At 32.1% G+C, this 22,374-nt stretch overlaps 2 protein-coding genes across 2 annotated transcripts; one reads left to right on the top strand and one right to left on the bottom strand.

Moving 5' to 3' along the window:
• Window positions 1–4,312: 4,312 nt before the first annotated feature.
• LOC117170728 lies at window positions 4,313–4,723 on the bottom strand. Its single transcript, XM_033357758.1, has one exon. The coding sequence runs from the start codon at window positions 4,721–4,723 to the stop codon at window positions 4,313–4,315; it is 411 nt and encodes a 136-aa protein (XP_033213649.1).
• Window positions 4,724–13,352: 8,629 nt separating this feature from the next.
• LOC117170724 lies at window positions 13,353–16,211 on the top strand. Its single transcript, XM_033357744.1, has 5 exons — window positions 13,353–13,417; window positions 13,503–13,782; window positions 15,458–15,568; window positions 15,800–15,921; window positions 16,005–16,211. Exons 1-5 carry the CDS (start codon window positions 13,397–13,399, stop codon window positions 16,209–16,211), a joined length of 741 nt encoding a protein of 246 aa, XP_033213635.1. The 5' UTR covers window positions 13,353–13,396.
• Window positions 16,212–22,374: the final 6,163 nt, after the last annotated feature.

Raw genomic sequence — 22,374 nt, 5'->3', positions numbered from 1 at the left:
AAAGAGGGAGCTCTTCTTAATATTTTGACACCAAAATCATGTCGATACACCTTACCGACTGCGAGTAAAGCCACCCACGCTTTAACTTGACAAACTGTAATTAATCATACAATCATAACTTTTTTTCAACCCATCGAAATCTGTTTTTAAATTAATAGATAACTTTTTATGTTTTTTAATATAAAGCATTTCCATGAATTCCCTCTTTCTCTCATTACTTTCACTATGAAAATTTTGAGAATTATCCCAGTCAAACTCATGGTCAAAATCAACAAATGCCTTTGTATGTCTGGCAAGAACACTTATAACAGCGTCCTAAACGAACATCACTTTTGTGTTCCTCTATCCTAGTATTAAGAAGTCTGCCAGTTTGCCTCACGTAATTCATCTTTTGCAGATTCCGCAAGTGACCTTAGAGACAACACCACCCTCTTCAAAATTATCTAGAAGTCTTTGCAAAAATTTATCATCCAATCCATTTTGAATGGAATGCGGAAAATAGTATGAATTTTAATTTTTTTAAACATAAGTTCAATAGTTTTAGAAATTTGAGCAAAAAATGGAAGAACAAAAGTATTAAACGAACTATGTTCCTTTAACTCTTTCTGATTATCTACAAGCAAATTATTAATCTCTTTTTGTTTTTGATTTGTTGAACTCTGATTGCAATATGTTTCTCAATTAACTTTTTGAGATAATGATTCAGAAAAAGGTTATTCCTAACATTATTCAAATTTCTTGTGTGAAATGAATGATGGGGCAAACCTAGAAATCTGCCAACTAAGTTTTTAATTACTGCAATTTTGTTTTGAAATGGATGAGCAGAAAGGAAATTTAAAATTCTACCTGAATATGTACTTTTTCTGTACCAATTTGGTAAAAATATTACCATTCTAACCCATAATTACTTCTATGTCCAAAAAACTGATTTTATAATCCTGTTCTATTTCATGAATTGAAGTTTTGGATGAAAACTGTTAAAAGTATCAATGACGATCTGTAACAATTTCAGAGGAACACATAATAACGTATCATCGACAAACGGAAAATAAAAAGGCAAAACAAAATCTAGCTTCCCAAAAACAAAAACTTTTAAATCTTCTATCACCAGTTCTGCCAACATCGGAGAAATATGGGAGTATCAGACCAATGTCTATAGAAAGATCCAATAAATTTAAAATAAGTTGACTCCATAATAAAAACTATTCATTTGATAAAATCTTTTTGACATAAACGAGTACGGGTTTTTATATTAGTCCATCTATTTAAAATTGCATTTTTAACTAATTCAAGGGGTATACTCGGAAACATTGCAATAACATCCAAAGAAATCACTACATGGTCATCTGGAACCTTTTTTTGAATGATATTTTTTTGAAACTCCCAGCTATTTTTGACATTATATTTAGAAATTGTGATAGAGTCCTTGAGAATCAAATTAAAGTTTTGTTCTAAAAATTTGGTGGGAGTATTAAGAGTTGAAATAACTTTTCTAAAGGGATAGCCATGTTTGTGAATCTTTCTCAACCCATAACATCTTGCTAGAACAGTGTCTTCAGTGTTAATGTCAGTCCATCTTATATCCTTTCCCAGAAGTCCTTTCTTACTCAATAAAGAGTTTATATTGTTATTTTGCGATTATAATAATAATGAGAATATTATGAAAGTCAATATTTGTTATTAATTTTTCTACTTTAAAAAAGTTCAGCTTTGACTGAAAATGTAAAATGATTGAAATGATTTGAAAAACATGGAATGAATATTTTCCCATTCAAACTAAATTTAGGAGACATAACCGTGTGGAAAATTTTCGGGGCCGCTGATCAGCTCATCCAGAATAGACGAGTTGATCAGACGCTGGCGAGACGTGTAACGCTTTTACCACGCGATGGTCTAGATTGGACCGTACAGAAAGAGGAGGGAAAAAAGTATCAGAACTTAACAGATAGTACACTACCTATTAAATCAGAATTTCAATATGCTCTAAAAAAAATTTCATGTTTAAATATTCAGTAGTTTATTTTTCATGACAGTTTTCGTCACTGGGGTAAAAACTTATCCCAGTGTGGCAAGTATGCTATTTTATAAATGCATGGCAAGCAAGGATTAAATTGAAATATTTCAGTTCAAGATTTATTATTTATTCGTTTTTTTGTTGAAAATAAATTAAATTTACTTCAAGTTCAACTATTATATAATAATGATCACAAAATAGCAGGCAATTCACGATATTAACCCTAAGTACGGCCGTCCTACGGACGCCGAGTGATACGCGACAATTAACATGAACTACAAAGTCATTGATCGATATCGATTTTTTCTCAAGTTTTAAATACTTTTAGATGGATTATTTCCTTATTGTGTTGGGTGATTTCAAAGCAGGATATTTTGACTGCTGTGTTGATAAAAAAATAGCAGACAATTCACGACATTGGTCATAAGTATGACCATCCTACGGATGCAGAGAGATAGGCCACAATTAACACAACATAACGTAACATTTTTCTCAAATCATTATTGTCCATCTTCGTTTTTATTAAACATGTGACTAGAAATAGATTCAGTACGATGTAAAGACATATATAAAATCTTCCTCTCTGGTCTTTTGTAGATTAGGTTGCAATTTGAGAGAGAATCAATTAATCTTATCTCATATAAGTGGATATTATATTGCTCAAAAATTATTGAAAAAACAGTGTGTATACAAACCTAGACATGTGTCAATCTGACTTCAACACAAAACTTTCCTGCAAACTTTAATATTCTTTTAGGTTTTCCCAATCATTTCCGTCTTCTGACGATTACACCATACACTGTCACGATAGCACTTCCTATTTTCAACCGAGGCCGTCTGAGAGGGGTCCAGCCAGAACGCTTCGATGAATTTTTGAAATTTTTGCAATCGACTCCGTCTAAGAGGGCCAAGGCCAGCACCCTAACAGACCGTCTTAAGTAGACGGTCTAGATTCGGTCTAGCCAGCCGATCTCTCTACATAAGACTGCCAAAAATAATTTTTTTTTTAATTAGGCTTTGTCCAAATAATTGAAAAAAGTCTACTTATACAAAAATCGATAAACTTAGAATTGATAAGCATGCTTAAACACAAAATACAATGTTTTTTCGTTGATTGTAGTATAATTGCAATTTCTATTTATCAATTACTAAAAAAAAAGCATGGAGAAAACCGTTAGCATACTCTATATTATTTCCTCAAGCTTCAATTATCAAATTTCTTAAATAACACCTGCCTTTAAGTAAAAAGTAAAATAAAAATACTGGGTCTTTTATTGAACGCAGTGAACGTTAAAGGAGTTTTATACTTGTTCGTTTTATACTCCAAACATTCCCCTGGATTGCCACGCTTTCCGGTGTTCTGGTCATTTTAATAATTTCAAAAAGTGATTTGTTTCCCAGTTATACAAAATTGTCAAGTGATTTGGTCGTGAAGGTAAATTCTTTGTATTTCAGTTTTAATATATTCGACTCAACGCGTTTTAAGATTTGTATTTTATAAGGTATTTGCGGCTTGGGCGGATCTATTTTACTTAATTCGTGCAACCTACGACAAATTTGTGCCAAAGGTCGTTTGGCTGTGCGAATAAGACTTACTATTTTTCCGAGAAAGTTTTCAAAAGTAAAAGCACAAATGCTACTAAAGTTACATCTCATAGTTAAAACATCGTCAGCAGCATGAATAGCGCAATGCATATTTAAAACTTGCATTTTTGTGTACAAGCTATGTAGCCCTAAAAAAATCTCTGCCGATACATTTTTGCATGCTGCTGGTATTTGCTACACAATTTGTCGTTAAATATAATTCTCGAAGCTACATGTGGAAGCAATAAATTTGTAAACCGATCTGCATCAAGAATGTTTAATAAAATTATTGGACCACAATATAATAAAAAAATCTGAATTCCGTTGGTTTCCACTTTTTCAGTGATATCAAGGACCGTATTTTCCTTTGAAATTCCCAAGGAATATATTTACGGATAAGAAGCAATCTTTTGGATACCTCCGCCTTAAATCGCTGGCCAACCTTCGCGCGTCTCCGAAAAACAAACCACACCATTAACAGACGTTTCATTATTCCTTCACAAAATAAATGCATGAAACCTAAAACAAACATGAAAATTTAGCAGTGCAGAACTGTCAGCGAGAATGAATATTACACTCAACAGAAGTTATTTCGAAACCAATAATTACGTTGAAAGAATTTGAAGAAATTAGAGAATATTGAAATAAAATATCTGCAAATATTTAATATACATTTTCTCAATATTTTGATGGAATATAGATAAAACGATTAAATCACGATAAATCATTTCCAACTTGTAGAAATGGTGATTTGGGATTGTGATGACGCTGTTGTGATCGTCTTCTAAATGACTCATCTGTCCTCTCTGGACAATGTATACGAGAAAATTGAGGTACTCTGTCTTCTTTAAAACCTCTTATTTCACATCGTTCACAGGCATAAAAACCTGTGTGACCCTTTGTCCCTTTTATGAAAGCTCTCGCTGGAGTATCACATATAAACCAGTGTATACGAACATTAAATCGCTGTTCCATAATTGTAACGCCATTAGCTTGTAATCGATTGACTTCTGTTGTAAAGTCTCCAAAGTAATCGTCGAGACTAACGGGTTTGGAAGTGCCAAAATAAATGAGAACAGCGAATGGCTTGTAAAAACATTGCTGGTAATGCACCTTTCCTGACATCACCCAGAAACCTTTTTCGCCAGATTTATATGATGAAATGCTATCGACGTTAAGTTGAAGAAATATAGTTCATTTCTTGTGGACATTGGGATTGATGCATTCTTGAAGTCCCTTCTCAATTCCGAAGTATACTCTGCTATATCATCAATAATTCTGCTTCTGAATCCGTTACATCAAAATTTTGTTCTTCTGAATTCAATGCATCAGAATTTGATTTTACTGAATCTAAAGATCTGGTATTCTCCACTGAATCCTCACGCTCTAGAAGTTCGTCATCTCCCTGACTCTGACCATCATTCTGCGGTTCATTTACATCATCTAACATTGGACCTTCTATTTCAGCTTGCCCTCCATTTTCCTCTTTATCACTTCCGTCATCACCTGCAATTTTTTCAAACGTATTGGCGAACAAGCATAAGAAAAAACTTTTTTATATTGAAAAAATGGCTAACCAATATTCACTTGTTTATATTGGATTCATCTTCTAGTCTAATAATTCTATCTTTTCAATTTTCTCAAGAAATATTGGAACAATATTGGAATTTAATATTTTTTGCACACCAGCCGTATTCTTTTTTTTTTATTAGAAGCGTGGCGATATTTTGAAGTAACATCAAGATAGCAATGTGCCGCTGAAAGTTTCATTTTGAAAATTTCACATTGAAAGTTTAAAAATGCGAAATTTCTGATCAATGCAACTGAAACGAAACTTGTAAAATTTGTAACAATTGAACTTTTAGAGTTATGTTCCCACTTTATAGAATATTTTTAGGGTTGCTAAAGGATATGAATTTTTCTTATTGTTCGGATACATATATAATTGTATACGTGCATAAATATATTGATATTTTACATATTTAAGTTAAAAAATCGACCTGCGATATTGTAGACAAATCGATGCCAAAGAATAAGTTTCTGGATCTCAAAAAATGAAATTATTTATTTTTAGAATTTAAATAATTCACATGAATATATATATATATATATATATATATATACATAAATAATGCTTGAATTAAATAATAAGAATAAATTCGCTTTTCCTATTTTTAATTTAGCTTAGTTTATTAATGGCTCACCTCTTGATACATTGTTTTAGTTCAGGAAACTGTAATTACAGGAAACTGCAATTAGAGAATAAAAATGAAATTATGTATAAAACATAAATAAGTTCTATATTCGAAATTTATCAAATGTCTTGAATTGAAGTATTAACAATCATGATCAAAATTTCAAACTTTGGCGATTTGATTGGTATATCAGGTATCTGTATTTTAGGTTATGTTAGTTCTGCTTCTATTTTCTGACACAATTTATTTGATATTAAAACTGTTTTGAAATGTAAAAGAAAGCAAAGTGCAGTTCTTATAATTAAAAAACTTTTTTTAAATGCACGTTAGGCATTTTTTTATCTACAATTATTATAAATATTCCTAAAAGTGCTAATGTTTCAAAAGTTTCACTGACTTTGAAACTTTTCATTGAAACTTTAAGTTGAAAGTTTCAAAAAGTCACTCTTTCCTACTACGGCATAATTTTTCGGAATTTTTGGATTTTTGATATATAACGAGTGAAATGCATTATATTAAGCCATTTTCCTTTCAGGACAGGCGCAGAGATTTTTGGATTGATCTAGAATTCCCGCGCTGCTTATTTAAATAAGACCACTGAGATAACTCATCTGGTCATTCGTAGTCGGAGCTGCTCAACGGAAAAGTCATGTAGTACCACCTACTACCGCTTGGGTCGAATACTAATCGACTCCATCTTGATTTTCATTGATCTCTGATCTGTACATCACGCCGTACACTGAGAGAACTCGGGCTACAAAAATTGTTTGCTTGTGCCTGTATTGTGTTTTTAGCAAATGGTTTTTCTCGAAAATGATCTTTGCAACAATGGAAGACGTTATGAAAAGTTGGAAATTCCAAGAGTACATCGAATTGTTCGAGGGTGAGTACCATTTGATTACTTACATATTCGGTATTTTATGTCACAGAAATAATGTTGGTCAAATGCTAAATATCGCACCATACGAGGAAAAAAGGAAAGTTCTTTGCTAAGATAATCTAATATAGATTCATTGCATATGGCAATTATAAAACGTGCAGCAGAAGAAACAATTTTTTTATATAAAATGTTTTAGTTCAAATATCTTCATATCTTCTGATGAGTGTAATATTCATTCTCGCTGACAGTTCTGTACTGCTAAATAAGTTGTGAGAATAAGAAAAAATACAAATATAGAAAAAAATTTGTCTATTCATAATTAAGTTAAGTTTTGTCCATTTATAAAACACTCAAAAATTTTTTCTGGACAAAACATGAATTTTCGTATGAAGAACTAGTCCTCCTTATTTTTTTGGATAGTGCAGTGAAATTTAAACATTAAAATTTACGGAATTTAAATTAGACTAAAATCAAAGTTAAAAATCCCATTTAACGTCCAATAATCAAATTAATGCAAAACCTTGTTGAACAAAACAAGAATCCAACGACCAAATTTGGACCACAACGAATAAACGAAAACCAAAAATCCTATTGTAATCTGAAAAAAAAAAACAAAAAAATACAATTTTGGGACAAAAATAAAAAAAGAGGAAAGAAAAATGAGAAGGCAGCCAACCACAAACCCTTTCTTTCTCCTTGTCGTTCTTTCATCTTTTTTATTTTTATTATCATCAAATTACGATAATGTAAAAAAACAGTACCCTTATCAAGGCAAGAAAAATTTAAGTGGTAGAAATTGACAGCACCGACGAACAGGTGCTCTCTCTCTCTCTTTGATACCTGAGAATCGAATGAGGGTCATTAGGCCAATCTGTTGTAAAAACAATATAAATATCTAAAGGAGCTTTGCAAAAATTTATCACCGAATCCATTTTAAATGGAATGCGGAAGAACAAAAGTATTAAGCGAACTATATTCCTTTAACTCTTTCTGATTATCTACAACCAAATTATTAATCTCTTTGTTTTTGATTTGTTGAACTCTGATTGCAATATGTTTGTGAATTAACTTTTTTGGATAATGATTCAGAAAAAGGATTTTCCTAACGATATTCAAATTTCTTGTGTGAAATGAATAAAGGGACAAACCTATTAGCTCTATCAACTAAGTCTTTAATTACTGCAATTTTGTTTCGAAAGGGATGAGCAGAAAGGAAATTTAAAATTCTACCTGAATATGTACTTTTTCTGTACAAATTGGTAATTATATTATATTTCCCAAAAACAAAGATCTCCAAATCTTCCATCACCAGTTCTACCAAAATCGGAGAAATAACTGAACCTATGGGAGTACCAGACTTCTGTCTATAGAAAGATCCATTAAATTCAAAATAAGTTGACTTTATAATAAAAACTATCGATGTAACTTTTCTGCGCAGCCAGATGTGCCACTAAACTCTACTGCACACCCGTAAGTGCCATGTAACAGTGGAGCGCATCTTACCCATCTGAGCATATTTAATTCCGTAGAATTCTTTTGCGCCATCTCAATTTAGCTTAATAATTTTAATCCCTTCAAATAAAACAGATCTTCCTCTTTCAAATCGTCTGTGTAAATTTCTCGAATATATGTAGTTCAAGGAACCCTTTAGGTTAGATCCGATGTTGAAGGGTTCTTCAGAACCTAAGGTCGAGAGTAGACCCTTTCAATTTTTGAGGGTCCGGGTAAGAACCCGGATCCTTAATAATATAAAAGGGTCGGTTGCGGACCTGGATCCTTAAAAACCTAAAGAATGTACTAGTTCCGGGTTTGAACCCACACCCTAAAGAAATTAAAGGGTTGGTTTTCGGACATGGACCCTTGAGATTTTAAAAGGTCCGGGTTCGAACCCGTACCCTTGAGATATTGAATATTCCGCGTTCGGACCTGAACCCTTAAGAATTTAAAAGCTATGGTTCTGGAACCAGACCCTTAAAAAGTTGAGTGGCCCAAGCTGGACCTGGACACTTAATTAAAACATAATCTGAAATAAATTAGTAACCAATTAAATTGCCTTTTGCCCATAAATATAATTGAAATGATAATAGATAGTAATGTAAATGTTTTAAAATTTAATATTGTTCAGTCCGTTTAATTCATAAATTTGAACAAGCTAGAAATTTTGGATCTTCTTGAAAATCAATTTCCGGCTGACATAACAAAATTTCAGATAAAATTAGTATATTTACAATTAAATCAGTCTAAAATTATTATATGATGAAATTTATCAAGTTATCAGTTAAAATTTTAAAATCTAAGGACAAGCAAACGATTTTAATATATTTATATTTTGAGCATACCGTAGAATATGTGATAGAATCAAATGCGCAATTGAACCATTGGTTCTGTATTAATAATAAATTGATCATCAAAATGAATCAAAGACACCTTTTCATAATATGATTTTCGGAATCAAGAAGTAGAATGAAAAGATAGCTACTTACTTAACTTTGCATTAGGGTGGTCTAAAAATGCATGGCAACATTTTTTTGCATGCTAGAGGGCAACGATACCCTACATGTTATTCCAAATCCGAAAGAAGAAATTTCGTACTTTTTTCATTTTTTAACTTTAACAGGTACCGGCTTTGACTTGAAGTTTCCCATATAAAAGCATGTAATTGTTAATTAAGTCCTAAATATTTTTACAAAAATTTTCAAAATAGCGTAGCGACAAAACTAGCAGTCTCACATTAATGAAACTGGTTTGAAATTAAAGTTTGCAGGGTTTACCTTCATAGTCTGGTATTTTGGATATATTATTTTCATTTTTATTCATAATTATAACAAATTGAAAATTAATTAAATTTTTTACTCATAGACAATTAAATTATCTCGGTTGTCTTTGACACTAGGAAAAAAGAACCGACGACATTTAATATCAGACCCGAAGACCTACATTTAGCAAAACAATAAAATTACTAGGACCAATATATTTGCAGCTATTGTTACCTGAACTTACCTTTTAATTGCAGGTGTAGAATTGTAGGTCTGTCAATAACAAAAATGCGTTATTATGCGTTTTTAAACCATCTTTTAGTGGTGAAATGACAAATATTTTTATTCGAACAATTGATTATAAAAAAAAATTTACACAAAAACGTGACAGGTTTTACGTGGGCGGGTGAAAATATAGTACGAAAAACGTGGATTCTAAAGTAAAAGTGGTCACTTCAAATCTCTTCAGAAAAAAGAAATCGCTCTATCTTCCTTGTTTTGTAAACGTAGAAAGCTCATTCAAGAACTTTGTCCGACTACTTTTCTCGACTAAACCGAATCTCATGTCAAAGTTTGCACATTTTTACAAATGAAATTGTTATGAACAAGATGAGAAACATGGATTATTTTTCTTACAAAATTTATTACACTTGTATCTTTTTTTATTTCATTCAAAATATACAATTGTGATTTATTATTAAGGTCATTAAACGCAGTTTTTGTAAAGGCATTTATTTGCTTCACGACGGCACGTCGTCGTTGTAACTGGTATCTGTAAACATCTCATCAATTGTTGCATTTGTGGTAACTTTTTCAAGATTAAAATGCTCTATATGGCAAATCAAAGCCATATTTGTCTGGGTAATCATCCTTATCAATTTCCTCACATTCTGTATCTAAGTTTTTTCTTTGAACATACCTCTCATCAACACCCACAGTATTTAAATTTTCACTGACTTCGATGTTAATGCTTTTATCTTGTTGACGATAATCACAAATTTCTCCATTACAGTGACTACAGTACCCAGAAAAAGGTAAACCTTTCTTCACACGGCTACAAACTCCGTACAACCTTTTGTGCATTTGCAACTGATATCCATCAGTAAGTAATAAGGAACCAAACGTGCTGTGCTGAATCGAGGTTCTAAAATTTTGTCATTTACTTTCCACTCCCAATTGTTTATCTCCATGTGCTTATTAAACCACTTTTGCACCTGATGATATGCTCTGAATGCGTGTTGAGCTCGTAGGCATCATCTTCAGCTTGATTCATACGAAAGCCTGCAGCATCAAGTTGTACTCTTAGTTTAGAAATTAATCTACCTTTCTTTTTATCTAACCACAAATATTTTGCTTTGTTTTCAGTTAAGTTTTGTATCAACTTCTACAAATGATGCGGCCGCTCAACAATCATTTAGAGCATATTATCAGGTGCAAAAGTTGTTTAATAATCACTTGGAGCCAACTGATTGAGAGTGGAAATTAAATGACAAAATTTAAAAATCTCGATTGAGCACACCATCTTTGGTTGCTTATGACTTGCTGAAGGATATCAGCTGCAAATGCACAACAGTTTGTATGGGAGCTTCTGTGGCTGTGTGTAAAAGGTATACCTTGTTCTGAGCAATGTAGTCACTGTAATGGGAAAACTTGCGATAATAGTCAACAAGATGAAAGTATTAACATCGAAGTCGGTGAAAATTTAAATACTGTTGGTGTTGATGAAAGGCATGTTCAAAGAAAAAACTTAGATACAGAATGTGAAGAAGTTGATAAGGACGATTACCTAGACAAATATGGCTTTGATTTGCCGCATGTAGCATTTTTGATGTTAAAAAAATTAGCACAGATGCAACAATTGATGAGATGTTTACGGATACCAGCTACAACGACGACGTGCCGTCCTGTAGCAACAAAATGCGTTTACAATAACTGCGTTTAATGTCCATAATAATAAATAACAATTGTATATTTTGTATAAAATAAAAAAAAGATATTTTAACATGTAATAGTATTAAAATGAATAAGTAATAAATTTTGCAAGAAAAATGATCAATGTTTTTCAATTTGTTTATAACAATTACATTTGTAAAAATGTGTAAATTTTGACGTGAGATTCGGTTTAGTCCAGAAAAAGTAGTCGGACAAAGTTTTTGAATGAGCTTTCTACGTTTACAGACAAGGAAGATAGAGTGATTTCTTTATTATGAAGAGATTTGAAATGAGCGCTTTCACTTTAGAATCCAAGTTTTTCGCACTATATTTTTACCTGTCCAGGTAAAATCTGTCACGTTATTGTGTACATTTTTTAAAATAATAAATTGCTCGTACAAAAACATTTGTCATTTTACCACTAAGAGATGGTTTAAAAACGCATAATAACGTATTTTGGTTATTGTTAGACCTACGATTGCATACCTGCAATTGAAATTTTATTAATTTTCAATTCGCTATAATTATGAATAAAATTTTTTAAAAATATATTCAAAATGCCAGACTATGAAGGTAAACCCTTCAAACTTTTATTTAATACCAGTTTCAATAATGTGAGAATGTCAGTTTCGTCGCTACGCTATTTTGAAAATTATTGTAAAAATCTTTAGGACTTAATTAACAATTACATAGTGAGACAAAAAATAGATGAATCTTCATCAATTTTTTTTGCTGTTGTATAGTATCGTAAAGTATGTAACTATGATATGTTCAAATGTCTAACTTCATTTTTAAAAACCAAAAATAATAATTTTTTTAACCCTAATTTTAACGCAAAAATCCACGTTCATTCGTTTATTTTTCAATGAAAATAAAAACATTTTAATCCTACACACATGAATTTTGTTCATTTTTTTTGTTCTCAATAAATTAACATCTGTAATTTTGGCCGATTAAACGCATCGTTTACGAGTTATATCTATTAAATCACTTTAAAAAACGGTCAAATTTTTTCTTTTTTCTTTTACAACCAGCCCACAGGCACTTTCCGTCACTTTGGAACTTGCGCAAACTCAGAATATGCTTTACGCACCTGCCCAAATCCTTTCCAACAGATATCTCATCTGAAATCGTCATTCACATGTCACTCTACTCTTCCTACCGGACGCTGTTCGAGAAGCAGAAGTTTGCGACGTTGTCAATGTTGGTGTGTTTTGGAGAGAGTGTAGTGTTGATCATTGTGAAGAAAGCCAGTATTGAAAGATATTCCAGAAAGTAATATTTTTTAAATATTTCGAATATCTCTGATAAGTTTCGTAGTTACTTATGTGTATTTTGTGAATAAAATAATTTAAATAAATAAATATATGGCCAAAGACGCGGACTGTTTGTTACGTTACATTTAATCGCATATTTTGACACGAAATGTTTGGAAACACGTAAAATTTGATATTTTGGATATTTTATATGCATCTGATTGAAAAAACACCTTTTACGCAACATTTTATTATAATTATAATAATTTCTGTACCCCTTGTTAGTGAGGAGTAATAAATTTTTAAACACGGACTGTTCCATCACATAATTTTGGCAGTAGGTTTTCAAGTTTCTTTACATTATTGAAAAAATCTGCTCTTTTGGCAGACTGTTCTCAACGTCTAATGTAAAATTTTCATGCTCTCTAATAAAAGTTTCACCAACTGTGATTAAATTCGTTGTGAACTAGTCATGATTATTTTTTAATTAATCATTAAACCGACGATAACCAGCGATGCGTTCCAATGTGAATTGTTAACCTCTGGTTAGCTAACCCTATACACTGTTCACAATAAGGTCTAGTTTCACCCTATTTCTGTTTTTAAGGTGAGCCTGATTGGTTGATTCACAAAAGTCTGTTCGCGCTTCAACTGGACCTCTGACGTTACAAGGAACGTGCTGCTTGATGTAGAAAAAAAAAGAACGGTTACAGGTTATAATATTGATTAAAATCAACATAAAGTGCTTTGGAGTAAAAAAAGAACATTTTGTAGTAACCATGGCAGTCAATTTACCTGAGGTAAGTACATTTTTTATTATATATGCGTAAGTTTTGTAATTGTAGACTTTTTATTTTCTAACCTCAAATAACCCTGCTTTTTCAGAAAAAGTGCAGGAAAGGAGGTAAAAATTTTACATCCAGTAAAAAGCGGAGCCTTCTCCCAATTGCGGAGAAATATCGAGAGGTTTTCAAGTGTAAAAGAACAGATGCAATAAGCAGCGGGCAGAAATTAAAAGCACGGGAGGAAATTCACCAGATATTCAACAAAAGAAGGGTATCTCCGGAACATCGTCCTGCTAGTAAACTGAAGCTCTTATGGGACAATATTAAAAGACAGACCAGAAAGAAATTAAGCACCTTGCGCCAAAAAACGTTCAAAATAGGTAAAATAAAAATTATAAACTTTAGTCTTTATAATATTAACCGTGGTAAAAATTTAAAATAGTTTTGTGTAAGATTTTCTTGCCGAAGCTGTTCGCTTTTATCGTAAATACTGAACAAAATATTCAAATTAGCGCAAATGGCTTATAAATCGATTATAAATTAAATTAACAGCATCTTTGATAAACATTTATTTATTGATTTCTCATTGAAACTTTTCGAAAAGAAGCGTTATAACCTCAACAACATAAAAAATTTGCTTTCCAAGTGATAAATACTTCAGGAACTATAACTGCTGCTATCATGACTTTTAAAAAAAATTTGAATAGGTTCTGTCAATTTCGAAAAATGTCGATATTTTTCTTCAATCTTTTCTTTTCGAATTCTTATGAAATATTTTGACGGATTTCCAGGATATCAAAAAAAAAAAAAACGTTGACAGTTTTAGTACTTATAAAATAATATTGCTTTTATTCAGGCTTGTTTATAACTAAGCTTTTTTAATTTTGAACCAATAGTATATGTAACGAATTTTTAAAGCATATGCAGTTTAAAATATATTACAACTTACGGCTTTCTTCTTTTTTATCTGAAAATTCAACTTTTTGATTGAGAACCCTTGAATTTTATTCGAAATTCGTTCCTTTTTTTGCAGTAAATTAATCGTTTTGTTTTCAAATTCCTCATTTTTGGTTGAAAATTCAACTTTTTGGTTGAGAATTTTCGAATTTTATTAAAAATTCGTCTTTTTTGGTTATTTACTACTTCTGTTAAAAAATTTATGTTTTTAGTAGAAAATTGAACTTTTTTGTTGAGTATTCTTGAATTTCATTAAAATTCGTTCTGTTTGGTAGTAAATTAATATTTCTGTTTAAAACTTTTTTTAGTTGAAAATTCAACTCTTTGGTTCAAAATTCTTGTATTTTGTTAAAAATTCATCTTTTTTGGTAGTAAATTAATCTTACTGTTTATAAATATATTTTTTAAATTGAAACCTTAACTCTATGGTCGCGAAATCTTTAATTTTATTTAAAATTCGTCATTTTTGGTAGTAAATTAATCTTTCTGTTTAAAAATTCTTCTTTGTTAGTTCAAAATTCAACTTTTTGGTTGAGAACTCGAATTTTATTCAAAACTCGTTTTTTTGTATAAACTTAATCGTTTTTTTCTAATTCATCTTTTTTAGTTGAAAATTCAAATTTTTGGTTGAGAATTATTTAATTTTATTAAAAATTCATATTTTTTGATAATTTACTCTTTCCGTTTGAAAATTTATGTTTTTAGTGAAAAATTCAACTTTTTGATTGAGAATTCTTGAATTTTGTTAAAAATTGGTCTTTTTTGGTAGTAAATTAATATTTATGTTTAGAAGTTTTATTTTTTGGTTAAAACTTCAACTTTATGGTTGACAACTCTTTAATTTTATTAAAAATTCGTCATTTTTGGTAGTAAATTAATCTGCCTGTTTTGAAATTCTTCTTTTTTAATTGAAATTTCAACTTTTTGGTAGAGAATTCTTGAATTTCATCCTTTCATGTTCCTGAGCTTTTTTAATTTTGAACTCATTTTATAAGTAATACAATTTTAAGGGGTATACAGTTTAAAATATATAAAAAACTTACATCTTTTATTTCAAAATTGTACAAATTGGAATTAAAAAGAAATTGTTATTAATAGGAGACAGAAGGAACGCAGTTAAGAAGAACTTTTTCTGCAGGCATGTCAAGGAGGTCAATGGTCCAACATCAGATCCGAACGGGAATCAATTTGATGACGACGGTATTTCAAGTACGTTGCAATTTTTATCAGACTGCTGATCGTAATTCCTGAGTTTTAAATATTAAAAAAAAAATTCGATTTGATTACGGCAGTCTTGCAAGTACGTTAAGATTTATATTAGATTGCTAATTCTAATTTCCGACAGTTTTGAAGAAATAAAAATTTTCACCTTCTGCGCAGAAGAACGTGTGACGCAGGTGGTAATTAGAACATTAATGTTAATTTTTTTTATATTCATAGTGTGCACTAATGAAGTCACTGGCAGCTTTGGAGAGGACGCGGAAGATGCAGAAAGGACAGAAGGCACTGATGCGTTTTCTGTGTTTCTTGATGAGAACGTAGAGGGTTTAGAAGAAATTGAGGTTAGCATATCTCCACATCTTCTTTAATTTAAGATAGTACAGCAATCATCGTTATGATTATAACCATTTACATTTTTTTGTAGACACTGGGCAACCACATTGATTCAGATGAAGATTGGTGTGAATGGAACTCGATAATGCTAATGACACAGAAAAGTCATGCATTATCGGTTCACGTAGATGGTGCATCGACTTCGGCATTGCCTTCGCCTCCAGCGTGCAGTACCACTGCAGCGATAGGTTCAACTACAGCAACCATAAGTGAAAAACTGCACAAGCAAAACTTTTGAAAGCGTACTTTTGAACATTATTTCAAGTACCATGTGTCATATTACCATTATTTTTAACATATATTTCACCTTAGGTTGCAGGTGTAAACTTGTAATAATGTTCAAAAGTTCGAAGATTATTTATTGTCGCAATTGAAAGTTTTATAAATGATTATTTTTCAAATTGATCAATTGCAAAGCACGCTGCAATCAGTTATCTTTTAATGTATACTTTTAATTTTTATATATTACACGTTTCCTAGACACAGATGAAATGAGTGACTGCGGAGGCTGCGTTGAAATAATGATCGAAGTTTTGAACATTTCATTTTAGCATTGGTGATATTACTTTTGTATTAAGCAACTATTGTGAATTGTATTTTAAGTGCGAACTTGAAGCTTGCGTTAAAAGAATTTATTCATAATCTTGTTTTGATAAAGCAATAAAAAGTTTAATAATTGTAAAGCAGACAAATCACTCTTTGTACTTGTCTCCCGTATCCTACTTTTTAAAAATAAATTAAGCTATTAACAAAATTTTAAACATTTTTCGAACCGTGTTATTCTTTATAAAATTTTTTTGATGCAACAGGATAATAAAAAACTTTTTTTTTCAAAAAGAATTTTTGAAAAGCTCATAAGAAAACTATTTGCCACTTTGTACACGGAACGATCGAAGCAAGAGCTGCCACTGCTTTTGACACGAGCGGTTAGTATCAAAATAAAATTTTTTGGAATAGCAATAGCCACAGTTGTCAACGCCAGTTCTTGGGATTGACAACAATCTCTCGTGTTAATTTTCAATAGCCCTTGGTGTCAAATAGCTCTAACGTTAAGTGAAAATCGCGCTTGTCGCTCGACTCATTCGCCGCAATACCGAATGCTGAAAGTATTAAGGGAAGACGTAACATGATCAAATGTAGTTTTACCATTTAACCGGAAATTTAGAAAAGAGAAATTTGTGCAACTTTTTAGAAATGTTAGATACGTTTTGAATTAATTTTTTAGATTTAGTTGTTTATATTAAAACTCAACTTTTAATGACTTTTTTAGTAAACGAACTCATAAAGTGCGCTCAGATCATTCTAATTTTCGCAATACAATCTAAAGAAAATGTTTTTGAACAGAACTTTCGAATTAGAATTGGCCCTTTTACTAGTGGGAATATAAAATTAAAAGTCATAAAAGTACATAAAGGTTAAGTAAGGTAGGGTTTGAACTTAACAAAATTGGTTTCTTTATGGGGGAAAGTAGAATGTCTCGTAATCCTTTACTTTTATCAAATGGCGAATGAGTCGAGCGATGAGCGTGGTTGTCACTAAACGTTAGAGCTATTTGACATCACGCGATATTGAAAATTAACACGAGTGATTGTTGCCAATCCCAAGAACGTGTCGTGCTAAGCGCAGCACTTACCAAGCTCGCGCTGCTGTTGCCATTAGCACGAGCGGCTTGTGTGAATTTACGAGCGGGCAGTGTGTTGGTAACTGGCTACTGCTTTAAAAAAAAAAATTATTTTAACACTAACCGCTCATGCCAGAGTTTCTCCGTGTACGGACCTTTTGGAAAGTTTTTTTTTCACATAAAGTTTTTCCTTGGAATCAAAAACGATATTTTTTAAAATTAGGATCGTTTGTTCTAGAGAAACATATACCTTCTTTTTTAAAATTCCTCAGAAAAGAATCATTTGCATAAATTATAAGAAATTAAAGTTTTTATAAATACCAATAATTAGCCAAAAGGTAAACATTTATGGAGTTAAATTTGTATTTATTCAAAGCGTCTGAAAGACAATATATCATTAGTAACATTTATAAGGGATTCAAGGCAGGTTTCGTTTATCCATCACAGCAAGCTGAATAAAATGTTGGCTGTAAAATTCGGAACAGTAGATGAAATTATGGAGAATGAAAATGATGTGTACCTCTCAATGTAATGAAGGAGAAGTGCGCGTGTTTCACTTTGACCTGGTTCCACATTTCCGCTATTATCACAGGAAGTACATGGTTCACTGAAAAACGGGTTTCCGTCGCTAAACACGGAAATCTTCATTTTCAAACACAGACCGCGCGATCGATAGTATTCCGAGATCTTATATGGGATTCGTTGAATACAATTTCTGCTGCAGTTTGAGGATTCTGCATTGGGGTTATAAGGAATGGCTGTAATGGATAACCTCCATCTCCCAAAATAATTCCATCACCAAAGTCTCCAGCTTCCAATTAAACATGTAGTCTAGAATTCCTAAAAATGGTTGAATCATGAGCAGCTCCGGGCCAACGTGCCACAATATTTGTGAACTATAAATGAAAATTAAAAGCGGCCTGAACGTTTATCGAATAGTATCATTTCCTGTTCCTAAAGGCTTCTGCATTATTTGCACCTACAATCAACGTGAAAAAGGTTTTTTGTTTTTGATTTACATGAAATTCAAGAACTTTTAAAACATGGAATAAGTTTCAAACCAAATAAATCAATTTTGAAAAAGAAAATATTAATCATTCAACGAATAGAGCAATTTCCAAGTTTCTACAACGAATGGGATAAACACATTTTTTGTTTTTCTCCACAATTTTATTTTTTTCTCTCTTGGGAAGTATGAACAACTTTATCAACTATTACTCACCAAAAGATTGAACTTGAACGTGCGTACAATCTAAGTACGAAATAACTATGGGAAAATGAGCTATTCGATAAAAATCCACTTGTGCAGCCACTCTTTCTTCTTCTGTAGTAGGTACATTTATAACATGACGATATAAACTGGTGATGGCTTCAGTGACGCCGTGTACGATTCTGTGAGCACTTGTTTTACGAACTCCAGAGAAGTCACCAGCAGAAATTAAATGAGAGCTAGTAGCATGATAACGCTCATCAAGAAGAAGCTGTATTTTAGGTGGAATATCACGACTTTTGAAAAGTTTTTTTTTTGTTATCGGGTGATGATTAACAATATCAAGCATGTTAACAATAGAATACATGTAGCAATGAGGTGTTTAAGAAAGTACCTATCGTCGTTTGGCATTTGGCCAAACTTAGCTCAATTTCAGGAATTATTCTCAATTTTAAGAAGCTACGCTTGAACAGTGGTTTTCGATAACCGAAATCGCGTTGTAAAATCGATATCATGCAAAGCTTCCAAATAATTAATTCGTTCCTTTATTACTTGTGGCTTTCTCTCAATGTCGCTATCATCATCGACATCAGATGATTATGATAAAATAGGATCAGAAATGTCAACCAAGTCCATATTTCACACGCCGCTGTTCACTAAACTGTCACTTTAAGTTTGAGGTTATGCTGCCCTCGTTAATCGGTGGTTAAGACGCTAACTAGCCGAAAATGGCCGATTAAGTTAATCGGCGATTAAGCTTCTTTAATCATGGCTTAACAGTTGGCGGAATGAAAGGTACTGATTAATTTGAGTCATTCAACGATTCAAATTTAATTGCAGTTGGCGAAACCAGCCCTTAGTATATCACTGTACTCGACGAACATCCGCACAAAGCAGAGAGAATGAAAAACCGTTTTGACGGTGCAGAGTGGAAACTGCCAGACAATCACGGCTTATCGCGCTCTGTTTATCTGTCTCGCTCTGTCCCAAACATAATTATGTTAATTTCTAAATATTGTAGTTCTAAGATAATTGCGATATATCTTCCATGGTCGATCTCGATTCTCTCCTGGGGCAAAGACTGCACTTATAGCCCTAGTTCTGCTGTCCAACATTCGCACAGTTGCCTCAGCTGAAGATCATACAAGAGTTTGGAGCTGGAATACATTTTGTGTTGCTTTTAAATTTACAGGTAAAACCTTCCTGTTTAGATATTCTATTAGAGCACGCAGATCATTTGGGATTGTACATTGCAACAGTACCTTTTAATGTGCTGAAATTGTTTTGGAGATATCGTTCTTCATATCATCGTTATTTATATTTGCACGGGGTTCTAGTGGATCCGGCACTTAATGCATATTATTTCTAGCAACTATGCCTTCAGCCTCAACCGGGTCTTCGCTGTCCACTTCCTATAATTGTAGTAATTTAGTAGGGAGCTATTGTTACGATGCCATTTGGATGGCAGATATTTGAAAGATCGAAAGCAATCTATTTACAGACATTTAGCGTTTTTAATGTCCTAAATTCTGCTGATTTATTTTTGTGGCTAGCTCGGTAATGTTCTCTTCTCACACATTGCACATAATTTTCTGCCAAAAATTAACAGCGCATAACATATTCGTTCATATAGTATGTCCAGTTTAATTGCCTTCTTGGTTGTTCAGCCTCTGCTTCTGCCTCTGGTGGTATTCGGCCAGATAGCTCTGGAGGATGTGGTGGTGTTTGATCATCAACAGGTTCAGGAAAAACATTAACTGCCGCTGTTTGTTCGCGTGACGCGGCTTCCTCTAAATAAGGTTCATTGCGGTTTTTTTTCGTAGTAGAAATAAACTAAATCTTCTTCAATTGTAATATCCAACTCAATGCTCTCTGAAGGTATTTCTGGCAGATCAGCACCCGCTCAAGGTTAAATAATTTGCTTTTTCTCATGACAAACTTTTAAATATATACACTGACAATGCGTTTATATCAGTTATGACTTATATCCTCTTTCGCCTATATCCCTGCCATATGTTTAATTTATATCCGCTTGACATCCAGGACTTCGCAGTAACATGTAGTATACAAACGAATCAACACGCAGCGCGGCCATTTCCCTTCCGCTGAGGAGCATTGGTTCGTTAAATATTAAGAAAATACGAATGTTACGAATATATTAATATACGAACATATGAGAGAGTTACAAAATAATGTCAAATTTAGGTGTAAAATGTGAAATTCTCTTCATTTTTAGGTTGCCAACAATTTAGCAGTTTTTCTAAAAAAATCTTTACCTGCACGGAGAGAAATTTCCGCGGTTTAGCGCTACAGAGTTTAAGGTATTAATGCACGGACGAAATCTAATGCAAAAATTCTAAGAGTTAATGGGTTAATAACAGACTCTGCTCTGCCCTATACCGTCAATTTAACCGATCGAAATTTCCAAGAGCCTCACGGCCTTTTCCCGTGAATCCCCTCGCAATTTGCCTTTAGACCAAGCCTTCTACCTTCTGACACGTTCCCACCACGGAATTTTCACCGGCCTGCACATTTAGTGATACACGCTCCGACGCGCAAGGCGGACTTCGATAAGAATCAATAATTATTGAAAATCGTATTTTTCAAAAGAAATTTGCAGTTTTTTGTGTGCTCTTTAGCCATGACGAACTTCGCATGAAAAGGTAAATATATTTTAACAATCAAAAACTATATAAGCATGTTTTTCAAGATCTAACCTGTAAGTAACCTTAACCTCTTTCTTAGAAGAAATGCGTTGGTGCTTGCATTTTTATTTAAAAGTATTCGAAGAAAAGGACACCTTACCTTTCAATGCCATTTCCTTATTTCTATTTACGCATTTACTTTTGCTAATGTATTGTTTTAAGTAAACTTGAAAGAAAGGTTTATAGGTTATAAAGTAGATCGGACTAATATCCATAGCCAAAAATAAATTGTTTTCTCACCAAAGAATTATTATTTGAAATATTTATTGCAATAATAATAGTTATTATTATTGATATTGATAAAAAGTTATAACTCCTTTTTAGTTATTTGTAGTAAAATTGAGAATTGGTTTTCAGAAAAAAATACTTCTCAACATTTAAAAGATGTACTTCGGAAAAAAGAAACTATTGAACGGTTGCTTTAGGGAGTCAAATTTTTAAATTTTTTTTAAAGCGTAAACAAAGGTCTTATTTCTGAATCGGAATTATGTGTTTGAATCGGTTCCCAAAGTTTAGCGGAATTTATCGTAAAACTTTAATTGAACCGAATTTGTTTAATTATTTTTAGACATTTTTCAGTTGGTCCGGAATTTTTCGGGTTATGTTGTAATATTTCAAACCAATTTTTTAAACCGTTGCCCAGTTAAATGAAGCTATGTACTGGAAAATCAGAATTCAACCCAGATTCCGATTTCAAGAATATAAAAGACCAATTAATAGAGTCTATAAGAATGTGGATTCACGAAATTCTCAGATCGATTCAAATTTTACCAGGTGTATACATATGAAACCGGTATTTTTTCAAGAAAAAAACACATTTATTTCAAGAGAATGATAACAAATATTTTATTCAAAGTATGCGCCC

The sequence above is a fragment of the Belonocnema kinseyi genome, chromosome 1 (assembly GCF_010883055.1).
Source record: "Belonocnema kinseyi isolate 2016_QV_RU_SX_M_011 chromosome 1, B_treatae_v1, whole genome shotgun sequence".
Lineage (NCBI taxonomy): Eukaryota > Metazoa > Arthropoda > Insecta > Hymenoptera > Cynipidae > Belonocnema > Belonocnema kinseyi.
Note: the sequence above shows the minus strand (reverse complement) of the source record. Positions and strands in the feature narration are given on the sequence as shown.

Bases quoted from the DNA above. Each gene is read 5' to 3' on its own strand.
- LOC117170724 (XM_033357744.1), top strand. From the start codon at position 13,397: ATGGCAGTCAATTTACCTGAG. The intron at 13,418-13,502 runs GTAAGTACATTT...CTGCTTTTTCAG, and splicing joins TGGCAGTCAATTTACCTGAG to AAAAAGTGCAGGAAAGGAGG. The intron at 15,569-15,799 runs GTACGTTGCAAT...TTATATTCATAG, and splicing joins TGATGACGACGGTATTTCAA to TGTGCACTAATGAAGTCACT.
- LOC117170728 (XM_033357758.1), bottom strand. From the start codon at position 4,723: ATGTCAGGAAAGGTGCATTACCAGCAATGTTTTTACAAGCCATTCGCT.